This window comes from Bombyx mandarina, chromosome 23 (genome assembly GCF_030267445.1).
Source record: "Bombyx mandarina strain Sakado chromosome 23, ASM3026744v2".
In the NCBI taxonomy this organism is placed as follows: Eukaryota; Metazoa; Arthropoda; class Insecta; order Lepidoptera; family Bombycidae; genus Bombyx; species Bombyx mandarina.
This window is the reverse complement of record NC_143229.1, coordinates 80,530-93,428: the sequence shown is the minus strand read 5'-3', so window position 1 is coordinate 93,428 and position 12,899 is coordinate 80,530. Positions and strand designations below refer to the sequence as shown.

General features: G+C 38.8%; 1 protein-coding gene across 1 annotated transcript; it reads right to left on the bottom strand.

Annotated features, from left to right (window-relative positions):
• Positions 1–669: 669 nt before the first annotated feature.
• LOC114250628 (organic cation transporter protein-like) lies at positions 670–9,523 on the bottom strand. Its single transcript, XM_028184582.2, has 6 exons — positions 8,383–9,523; positions 5,478–5,709; positions 4,016–4,271; positions 3,169–3,792; positions 2,071–2,252; positions 670–860 (listed from the first exon to the last, which is right to left on the bottom strand). The coding sequence occupies exons 1-6, from the start codon at positions 8,562–8,564 to the stop codon at positions 699–701; spliced, it is 1,638 nt and encodes a 545-aa protein (XP_028040383.1). The 5' UTR covers positions 8,565–9,523; the 3' UTR covers positions 670–698.
• Positions 9,524–12,899: the final 3,376 nt, after the last annotated feature.

Sequence of the window (12,899 nt, the reverse complement as noted above, 5' to 3'; positions counted from 1 at the left end):
AAGGCGATCGTCGACGATCAACGTCGTCGGTCTTCGCAGTACGGGCGCCCGGACGATGCCGCTGGTGTTCCGGGATACCCCGCTGGGTCAGAACCAGTCTGCTGGATCGGAGCACGATATACCATTGACCGGATTGCTCTTCCATTTTTTTTATTGCCCTTGTTGGTTGGTGTACGAGCATACGGCCAACCTGACGGTGAGTGTTTACCGTCGTTATACACACGAGCGCTCGAACACATTAATTGCTTAGGATCTGATTGCCTTCGATCATTGTTACAGCGCCATCTAGTTGTATTAAGTAAAAACTACACAGTTTAATATGATAGGTACTTTATGCACCCCACTACTCTCTACATTCGCATGCCGTTAGATGGCGCTGTACAATATCGAGCCGCACGAGCAAGAGGAACCGATGAACGTAGAGGAATTCTTAATAACATACTCGTAAGCTTGATCTAATATTGTTTTAACAATTAATTCCATTAATATACTTACAATCTGAACACTGTACAATCTGTATCTGACAGAAATCCAATACTCCGATAACATTGTTTTACTCATTTAATATAATGCTGCTATATTACAATACATTTTTTTTTAAATAATTCCTCTATCTTTAATAACTTTAACCTTACAGATCTATATTAGAATCAGTAAAACCTCAAAATATATTTGGTCAAAACTTATTTAATTTGAGATCATTTAACTTCTGCTTTTTTTCTTCCCAGTTCTTCTGCATCTTTCATGGTGTCGGGCAGCTTGGTGCCCAGGGTCTCTGGCGTCGTGAAGATCAACATACCGGATATTAGAGCAAAACTGCCAAATAGTACTGATGGAAAACTTTCCCATACTTCTAGAGCCTGAAATAGGTAAAATTAATGATCGACTCTGTATAACCACGATTAGACGCGACCATGATTTGATCTGGATTTTTAAAACTAATTACACGCTACCTATAAAGACGTTCATTATTTGAACTCAGATGGGTAAATATTGCCTGGATGCAGTCATAGAACTAAGACAAAAGATTTCATATCAGGACAAACCTTTTTATACATTTTGGCAAAAATGAATATTAAAAGTCGAATTACTTTATTGTAAATCACATAATGGATGTATCTCGGAATGTCTAGTAGGTACGGTGGTGACATGGTTACGATACTATAATGTCCGGTAGGCAGGGAGGTAGGTGTATAGATGTGAACAACAAATTATGAGTAATCCATTACTCCAAAAGCCAAATAGTGTAGGTTGAATAATTATTGAAAATGTTAATACTATTTTTCCATATTAACTGATCATCTATCTTAAGTCGGAGAATTAATGATATCAAGAAAATTCTCAATCATATTAAACAGAACGTAACATGTATCAATTAACCGAACGTGGCTATGAGACTGAGTAAGAACTTCCCGAGAAGGACGTGCTATTCGATCTTAGACCGCCGCATAATTCGTTCTTGTTTTTCAGAATAGACGCCTGAGAAAATGTGTGGGTACGAATGAAAATGACTTAAAAAAATTGCTCTAATACTATTTATTGTCAGACGGAATCAGCTTCCTACAAAAAAGTTTTTAGTATTCGACGCCATTGTGCAGTATTTTAAAACATGCTTCAAAAAAATAATAATGTGATGAGCATATATTTAGATCGTGTTGTTTCATAAACTCAAATAAATATTAATCAACTTAACTATATATTACAAGTCTTTTATATCTGAAATCACCCTTCAGCATTTTTTTTATTGCTTAGATGGGTAGACGAGTTCACAGCCGACCTGGTGTTAAGTGGTTACTAGTGCTCATAGACATCTACAACGTAAATGCGCACCCACTTTGAGATATAAGTTCTAAAGTCTCAAGTATAGTTACACCGGCTGTAAATTTACCGAAGCATTGCTCTTGCTAGGACTACCAGTAGTGTTATTAAGTCCTCTCACCCCATTAGGTTGAGCCCGGTAGCTCAGTTACCGTTCCATTAGTAGTTGGAATAGTTCTTAAGCTACCAACCAGTAGATAGGCAGGGGATAAAAGTGAGATCTTCATAATTCTAAATCCAAATATAACTCACAAGCGCCGGGGTCAGCGGTGCAGATATAGATCCGATCCGGCCCACCATTGAGGAGTACGCGAACAAGTTGTGTCTGTACTGGGTGGGGTACAGCTCGGCCGTGTACACGTACACCGAGGTCATCACTATGGCGATGCAGTACTTGCCGAACAGATATAGGAATAGAGAGAGGCCATAGTAACCTGGAATGAAAGAATTGTACGGTACATCCACACTGCAGAGGACGGGATTATGTGGAAGAACGGTCTATGATAACGTTCTTCATAGAGGTCACAATCGTCAGACCTTAGCAGTTTTTTTTTTATTGCTTAGATAGATGGACGAGCTCACAGCCCACCTGGTGTTAAGTGGTTACTGGAGCCCATAGACATCCACAACGTAAATGCGCCACCCACCTTGAGATATAAGTTCTAAGGTGTCAAGTATAGTTACAACGGTTGCCCCACCCTTCAAACCGAAATGCATTACTACTTCATGGCAGAAATAGGCAAGGTGGTGGTACCTACCTGTGTGGACTCACAAGAGGTCCTACCACCGGTAATTACGCAAATTATAATTTTACGGGTTTCATTTTTATTACACGATGTTATTCCTTCACCGTGGAAGTCAATCGTGAACATTTGTGGAGTACTTTTTCATTAGAAAAATTGGTACCCGCCTGGAATTCGAACACCGGTGCATCGCTCAACACGAATGCACCGGACGCTTTATCCGTTAGGCCACGACGACTTCAACCTCCGTGCTCACTTATTGGATACCGGTTACAGCTAACTTTGCGAAATGAGGTCGAAGCAGAAACTGCACTGGAATAAGAACTCCTCTGTACTCCAAGCCGGAACACGACTTAGGTTGGTATAGGACTTGGCCGCCCGAGTCGTCTTAAACGGTTACCGGAGATCATAGACATTACGAGACACAATAAAGTCGAAGTCTCAATAGTATTGTATAACGGCTGCTTCGCCCTTCAAACTGAAATGCTAGGCATATTTGCGGCTGAAATAGACAGGACGGTGGTATCTATACATGCGGACTATGAACAAGCCCTACCATCAGTAAATCAAACCAACTCTTAGTGCTCACAGTGAATACTGCACTTACCATCAGGCAAGAACGCGAATCCAAACTGACAAGCGGCACACAGCCAATAAGCACCGATCAGAACTGGCTTCCTGCCAATCCTATCCAACAAGAGAATAGCGGTCCAATATCCAGGGATCTCTATAGCAGCCACGGCCACATAATTCAAATACCGATTTCCAGACATATTAACCGAGTTGATGGACATTCCGTAGTAGACCAGAGTATTGGTGATCCACCAGAACGGAGAGACCAAACACCTCGATAGAATCACACGAGATCTAATAACCTGAAGAGGAAGCCAAGCTTCTTTTGGTTTTTCAATCAGTTTCTCAGCTTCGGCAGTAGCTCTTAATGCTTCCAGAGACTTTTCTGAAAGAACTTTATTGTTTCTTTGTGCTACTTTCTTTAGAATCGTCTCGGCCTCTTCATAACGACCTTTGCTCATCAACCAGCGCACGGACTCGGAGAGAATCCAAAAGTATGAGACCACTAGAAGCTGTGGAGCGTATATCACTTGCGTCAACGACCGCCAGTGCGGGACTCCCCAAGCGATCAGACCTAAGAACACTTGTCCCAAAGCGAAGAGTGTGGACACTGTCGCTCCGGCGACCACGCGGTATTTTGGACCCACCAGTTCAGTAACTGTTGACATCATTGTTTTTATTATAAAAATGCACATTTAGACCACAATATCTTTTTCATTATAATTCATTTGCTGCATTGAACTTGATACAATATTAATTACTATAAGATCAGAATGTTAATTTAAAATATTGTAGATATGATTAAATAAAAATCATAAAATTAAGTTTAAGTACATAAACTGTACATCACACGATAGTTGCAACAATAAAACATCAATTACCCAATATGAAGCACGAAGAATAAGCACCAGCGCCAATAGTGGATTCAATAACTTCCAGGGCCAAGAACCACTCGTAAGAGTTAACGAAGGACCTCACCAGTCCCAGCCAGCCCGTGTTGAAGGCATTGATAGTGAGGGCCACTCTCCTGCCCCACCTGTCGGAGATGTATCCGGTGACGGGGAGAACCAGCAGAGTACCGATGGTCCGGATGGAACCGATCTGCGAGCGACGCCATTCGTCACAGGCCATGTCGAACTGGAATCATTCAAATTCATTTTAAATTATTGAAGCGGTTTTTTTAATATTTTTTTTGAAACGAAGTTCCTTATGGGACGATGCGGAGGGGCACCCTAACCGGGAATAAACCTCCGTAATGTACCTATGTAAGATTTTTATTATTTGTGTATAGTCTTAGTATGATGGTTAAACAGTGTCTAATGTATAATCTACGTGATGACGGTTATTATTATTATTCATATAAATAGCTGTTTCTTTGTATATTATTATTTTATATTTTTTTATAAATCATTATGAATAAAATAAAGTTTATAACTTTGTAAAGAAGTTTTTTTTTTTTATTAATAAAAAAATCATAATAAAAATGTATATACGAATAATTATTTTCTTTATACCTCGAATAGAACTTAAAATTAATATTTTTATAATAAGGAACTTCGTTCCTATCCGGTGTCCCACGACACCGCACATCTTTTTGTGTTTATTGACTGGTTTATACGTGGAGACAAGCTCAAGGTCCGTTTTGAGCTAATGTCCCCTGGATGAGATTGCAACTCCTTTTAGATCAGAACATAAACCCGTCTAGTAAAATGATCGAGTTACAACCTGCACAACAACTGGTACTTCTCGAACTTAAGAAAGATGATCCTTACGAGTTAGCACACAGCACCACGTACAGAAAAGAGTATTACAAATATTGTCAACAGAGTGAAATAAATTGGTGAAAGCGTTTCTTTCCCTATAACCTTAAAATCACTCATTTTATACCTCACAGCTATTTAGTTTTGCTGTAATGCAAATATCGATAATTGCACAGCAAGTTTTTGTTGTTGGTGTTGATGGGCAAAATAACTCAACGACTCTTGTATGGGTATTTAATTATATCGTCATTGACGTCATTGATTGGATGCCGACTACGCAACCTTATAAAGTAAGAGTATGTATAGAAGAAGGCTAAGCCAGCGTATAAAGTAGTTGACGGTAAAACGCTATTAATAGGTAACTTTTAATGATCTGTTTGCTAACATGAAGAACACAGGACTATTCAACTTGGGGTTTCAGTTCGTATCCACAGCATATTGTGTAGCTTAATCGACATACTAACTCATATTTCAATTAAGCATCGAAGAGCTATTATATTGTAAAGAATGTTGACGTCACAATCCACGACTTTTCTTACATGTTCGGTCCACCCCGCCTAGAGAGCAACAGTACCAGACTTACATCATAGACAACACTCAGTTGATCCTCATAAACATAATCACTGCAGGCCAACGTTCTGGATGTGTCGAACAGATTTGCGGGACAGGTCCCCTCGGTCACGGGCGGCTGGTTGGTGCTGTTCGCATATTTATTGCAAGCATCGAAAGAAGTCGGGCTGGTTCCTGGAATAGCATTCAGAACCCAGGCTGGAGCGAACTCTGGGTTGGCGCTATCGCACTGGGGGATCAGGCACCTGGAAGGTGATTGAGTATGTTGTAATGTTATCTGATAGTGGTTTTATTATTGTAGACTAGCTCACGGCCCCCCTCATGTGAAGTGGTTCCCTAGGAGACATTAGATACACATACTGTTAACCAGAAAGTATGATTGCTTTGCAACAGAAATAGACAGGATAGTTTTACCTACTCGTTTTTTTTTTTTTTTTTTTTTTTTTTTTTTTATGATTGAAAGTTTACTGGTGGCCCGAAGGCCTTTCCAGTTTCACCAGGACAGGTGGGCGAGCTAAGGCTCAGCCAAGAGGGGTGGGATTTGCTAACAACTGCCCGAGCGCCTCCGAAGGAGACCTAACAACTCAAGAGCAATTGTTTCGCGAATGAATCTACTACCGGATCGGAATCGCGACCCGCTGAGAAGATCCGGCGAGAAACTCAGCGGGCTGATGCATGGGTTAGGTTGCACGTCGACCTCTTTGTCGAGTTCGATGAGTACGGTTACCGGGGTCCCTAAGCCTGCCCCTAGTATTAGAGCTGAAGGCATCTAATGCAAAGGTTATTGGATCTGATGGATCCGTAAGGACGTGTCTAGGGCGTCGACGGTGACTGGCTCCTGCATGATCAGGATTCGGAGAGTATTCAGCGGCGGCAACGATAAGGCGATTATCATGACGCATAGCCTTATCGAAGTATCGTTCCGACGCTGACTTCATGTATTTCCGAATTGATTCGAGGCCCAGGTCGTCGTGTAGGTCAACGTTCCTCACGAACCACGGAGCGCCGACAGCTAACCTGCAAAAGCGGGATTGTAGGGATTGGAGGGTGTCTATGTGTGTGCGGGCCGCGTGAGCGAACACCACACTCGCGTAAGTCATGACGGGCCTTATGCAAGTTTTGTAAAGTGTCACCTTGTTCCGAAGGGACATTTTACTCCGCTTACAGATCATGGGGTAGAGTCTACCGAGAATAAACGCGGCACGGTCACGGACTGATTTTATATGCGGGCGGAATGTCATCGATGCATCCAGGGTAACGCCCAGGTACTTGACCTTCCTGGCCCAGGGTATGGGTTGTCTAAAGAGAGTAATCGGGGGTGTGAGATTCCTCCTCCTAATCCGGGAGGAAATCCGTGTGGAACCTACTCGTGCGGACTCAACACACATACACACACACACACATACTTTGGTAATTATGTAAATTGAATTTTAAACGATCTGACGTCAAAATTAGCAACACCGCCACATTGGACAGCAATGTTGCTGCTCACTGCTATCACTTAATAATCAAACTTCACGTGAAGAAGACATTTTATAGCGCTCAGTAAAGACAATAAACCCTCCCGTTCTCCCTCCTGTTCCCGTTAAACCGAAGGCGATGACAATACCGATGGCAACACGATGCCTGTTACGATAACAGTGAAAAATGTAAATCAAATCTTTAGGACCTAGCAGCGGCTATATTCTACAACGTGACATACCTAAACAACGATAAAAAATCGAGTGAATGATATGTGAAAGACATGGATCACCGTCATCACCACATTATTAATGTTGTGGAGTTCGCCAACTATTTAATATTATTTCGTATTTAATTCTGGTAAAAATATAAAGCTGGGTGACCTCAAACTGCGATTGGCACGCGACTCATAGATTGTGTTGGCGCTTTTATTTATCAGTCCACCCGTTCTAGTAGTGATCTTAATTCGGTAATTGATAACAATAAAGATAATGTGAGTAAAATTCAATCAATTAATAAAGATAAGTATTTACATATTATCTTTTATCGTAATTCCTTATATCGTTCAACTATTTAATAAAAATTTCAAACACTTCATCTAAGGTATAACATAAGAAAAAATACATAATCCATTTCCATTTTTCATAATCATTTCAAATTTAAGAAATATGTTTATTTACATTTAAGAAATAAACATTGTTTAACAATTTATAAATCAGTATATGGGTACATCACACACATACTTCTTAAACATCTGTTTAAAATCTTTGAAAATATTTATCATAGTTGTGTAATGAAAATACTATAATTTTTTTTTTTTCATTAAGTGGTAAATACAGTAATTTATTTAATTATGTATTTACAACATTTTAGCTGAATAAAACCATTAATAGAAACTTAAAACAATCTTAGAAAAATTATCATCCCTTAGTTACGTAACAACTCATTGCTAAGGTTTTAACAAGTAGGTATGTACCTACATTTTAAATAAGGAAACATCTGATTGTTTGTGTCAATGAAAGTTCAGTTTTTTTTTCTTGTGACAGATTTACAATGGTAAATCAGGAATGGTGAAAACGCTGCTGCCGTTTTTAGCAACGAAGCCATTTAAGATACGCCTGTAAGGGTGTAATGTATTGTAAATTGATCAATAATAAAACTGGCTTTTTTCTACCAATTATTTGTTTGTTCTGCATGATCCACATGATGTTACATTTGTGCCGCGAAATATTCCTGCTATTCGGTTAGTATTGTACGATGTACATGTTCCCAAAAGCTACAACACACAGACGAATCCTAGATTGGGTTTATTCAATGAGAACTATTTAAGTTTCATTTTACCGCTCTTTTGATGACACGTTCCTTCTCTCTCCGTTCTAAGCTAGGAAGAATACTCCTACCATTTAATCACAGAATGAATAATGCGTGTTGGTTTATAGTGTTCAAACAACGATTACCTTGTGTTAATCCTGGCGGTAGTGAATATGTACTCCCCCGCAGCGAAGGCAGAAAACATGATAGGAAAGGCGGCCAAAAGCAATGTCAAGATTTGATATTTCCCGAACTGACCAATCTCGTCCACCAATATTTGATCCAAGTCGACCGCTTCATGTTTCTGACCAGATTCTGCGTTTGTCATTATATATTTTATTTTTTAGTTTAAAACAAATCAATTTAAGAGACCCCGTATTGCAGGCGGTCTCTTTCAAGAATGCGACAAGAATATTTTAAACGTTTTAGAACACCTTTTAATAAGTGTTGTGCTCTTGCTACTGGCTTATCGACAAATTTGTACCAAACGGAGAACAACATAGACTGAAAAAAAAACGTATCTTTTAAACAAGAATAATGTCTTGATATCTTAAAGGTATTAAATACTTTTTAGTTTAAATAATAATGTTTCATTTGAATACGTTCCGGTCAGAGCCGTGCTGGATGATCTTCGGGGTAACGAAGCTTTTTTTTTTCCTACCTAACCTGGTGGCCGTAGAGGTCCATGCTAGCGTTACCGAACGAGTAGGTGAGCTCACGGGGCTCTAACCTGGTGACGTTACTAACACTAGCCCTAGCAAGAGCAGTTCTTCGCAGAATCTACCAACGGATCGGAATCGCGACTCACTGAAAAGATCCGGCGAGAAACTCGGTGGGCGGTGTCTGTGGGTTAGTTTACTCGCCGAACCCTTCCTCGCAAGCGACGCGACGGGTTCGACGAGAACGGTGTAGTGTGTAAGTTAGTAGTAAGACAGTCTGAAATATAGCGTTGTGCAACTAAGGCGTGCATTTTATTATATCCCGCGAACCCCGCACTCCGCACACACTACAACAGTGACCGGATGAAGCTGATGACTTAGATATGATGGAGGATTTTTTACTTTTCTTTTTCGGAGATATTGCTCATTTTGTTATCAACAGTACCCTTTTTTTTCAGGCTGGAGGCCGAACCACCTACGAGGTCCCCGCGCATGTGGTGATGTGGGACTTTACGATCTGCTGATGTTGGGAGCAGACCGCGGGCCCAAGGAGTTTTAACTACAACCAGATTCGCGGCGCCACGGCGACTCGGGTATCCCTTTTTTAGATAGCCCATGAATTCAACTATACTTTTAGATCTTCCTTAATGATGAGCGCCGTTTCCTTTATGGTTTGTTTTCCGATGGAACACATCGCGGCACGTCACACTATCCCGGGCATTACGATTTAAATATAAAAGTACATACGTTATTTTAATATTTTTATTTTATTTTAGAACAGTGATACCTTCGTACAACATAATAGTTTAGGTAACTGACATTCAATATCTCAGCTATAACTTATTTACACTAATAAGTTAATAGCAAACCACTTACTCTGTACATATTTGATTAATAATATATTTATTAATAATTAATTATAATTTTAATAATTAATAAATAATTTGTGTGGTCGTCGTGGCCTAACGGATTTTGTGTGGTCGTCGTGGCCTAACGGATAAGACGTCCGGTGCATTCGTGTTGAAGCGATGCACCGGTGTTCGAATCCCGCAGGCGGGTACCAATTTTTCTAATGAAATACGTACTCAACAAATGTTCACGATTGACTTCCACGGTGAAGGAATAACATCGTGTAATAAAAATGAAACCCGCAAAATTATAATTTGCGTAATTACTGGTGGTAGGACCTCTTGTGAGTCCGCACGGGTAGGTACCACCGCCCCGCCTATTTCTGCCGTGAAGCAGTAATGCGTTTCGGTTTGAAGGGTGGGGCAGCCGTTGTGACTATACTGAGACCTTAGAACTATATCTCAAGGTGTGTGGCGCATTTACGTTGTAGATGTCTATGGGCTCCAGTAACCACTTAACATCAGGTGGGCTGTGAGCTCGTCCACACAGGTAAGCAATAAAAAAAAAAAAAAAAAAAAAAAAAATAATATATTTTTTTTTTTTTTTTTTTCCGGTTCCGGTCTTCGAAGAGTAAACACTAATGTCATTAAAGTCCCACTAAAAACTTAATATGAAATACTTACATACACCATACACTCCAAAATATTATCGTGCAACAAGAAAAAGGAGGCCCGAAAGGTTTGCAGATATCAACGAAGACGTTATTTGCACATTACATCACAGCAAAGAAGAAAATATATCAACAATGTTTTAAGGTTAGCCTATTTCGCAAGTGATATTTGTTCGAATTTGATAGTTCCAAAATACAAGAAAATTATTAACTTGCGGGTAGGTATCTAACATATACATCAGTGTTGCCAGTGTTGAAAAACTTTCTATCGTTTTACGATTACGTTTCGTTTCACGTAAAATTTATAAAATGGAAACACAATTTCAACTTTTGTTTGAAAAAATGAAATTAGAAATGCAAAAACAGTCTGAATCTATTACAAATAACATAATGTCTAGAATTGATGAAAAACTAATCCCGATCATAGAAGAAAACAAAAGCTTAAAGTTAAAAATAGAAGCTCAACAAAAAGAGATAGAATACTTGAAGAGGGAAAAAAGGAATAACAATATAATTATATTTGGCGTGGAAGAAAAAGAGAAAACAACATTAGAATTAATGGATATGATAAAGAAAACTTTCAAAAGCGAGATAAATATTGATATCGAAGAAAATGCAATAAACAATTTATACCGATTAGGTAAAAGAAGTATCCAAGGTAACAAACCGAGGCCAGTCTGCTGTTCTTTCGTAAACGGATGGAAAAAGAATGAGATAGTAAAAATAAAAAATATCTTAAGGAGATATATGTCACCGAAGATTATCCAAAGAATGTACTGGCCAAAAGGAAGGTGTTACAGGCGGAGTTGATTGAAGAAAGGAAGAAGGGTAAATAGCGTATTTGAAATATGATAAGCTTATAGTGAAGGAAATGGACACAACTAACGAAAAAAGAAAAAGGGAAACTTCTTCTTCACCGCATTCTTCAGACTTTCAACCTAAAAAACAGCAAGCCACCGTACCATCTAAGGCCAATAGAGCCAACGCATTTGACGTGATGAGAATGAGATCTAACTCTCTTACTAACGTCCTTACAAACAAGCAACAGTAGCAACCAATCCCCGGCAATCGGAAAATACAACAAAACAAAGAATCAAAAATACATACAATAGAAAAACTACACTCTCTCCCAAGCCGACTGGTCATCGTGGGAGAAAACGACCAGCACCCTCTAAGGATAGATAACCAAAAAAGGAATAATAATTGCGACATACACATAGCGACACTTAACACACGATCACTAAGAACCCCAGAGAAACTCATCGAACTAGAAACAGCAATCGATGAAATAAATTGGGATATTATTGGATTAAGTGAAGTGAGAAGAATGGGAGAAGGCATAGAAGACCACGGAAAGTATATACTGCATTATAAAGGAGAAACACCAGGACAATACGGAGTTGGTTTTTTGATAAAAAGAAAATATATGGACCGAATCGAGGAATTGAAGGGTATATCCGAAAGAATAGCAATACTCAACATCAAATTTCCCGTACAAAATAGCAGAGACGAATTATGGTCAATTATTCAGGTTTACTCGCCAACTGAAGCAGATAAAAAACAAGACACAAACAAAATAGAGGAATTCTACCAAAAATTACAAATTACTGTTGATACAGCTCACAAAAATTTAATAATAATGGGTGATTTTAATGGACAAATTGGGGAATGTCGTAGTGGCGAAGAGTACATTGTAGGAAGATATGGCAATGGCAATAGGAGCAAAAACGGACAACATTTGGTTAACTTCAGTTTAGAAAACAAACTAAGTATCTTGAATAGTTTCTTTAAAAAGAAAAAGAATAAGAAATGGACGTGGACCTCCCCAAATGGACTCTTTAAAAATGAAATCGACTACATTATGACCAATAAACCAAAAGTTTTTAAAGATCTATCAGTTTTACATAATTTAAATTTTAATTCGGACCATAAAATGATACGTGCAACGTTACGAGCGTCACATACAAAGAAAAGTCGAAGGCTGCAAACTGGATTGACTCCCTATGTGGACATTAAAAATAACTTAGAGATAATGAACAATTTAAAAGAATTTCTAGAGAGAAGAGAACAAAAGGAATACAATAAAACAATTGAGGCGACATACTGCTATTTTGTAAATACTCTCAAAACTGTTGCTCGAAAAGTGTCTACAAATAATAAATCCATACTATCTACCGAAACTATTATATTACTTAAAGAAAGAAAATTGCTTTTACAAGGCAATAAAGACAAAGAAACACGAAAAGAGATCGCAGAAATAAGTAAAAATATCAACAAAAATATCAGGAAAGACAGAAAACAAAAAAGGGCAAATACTTTCCAATATCATATTAAGAAAACAGGCGGAGTGAAGAAAGCGTTTAAAGAACTAGAATCGAAAAAGAATTGGATGCCAAATATTAAGGACAGACAAGGAAGAAGTACTACAAAAAGATCAGAAATATTAAATATTGCTACGCAATACTATAAGGAGTTGTACACAAGC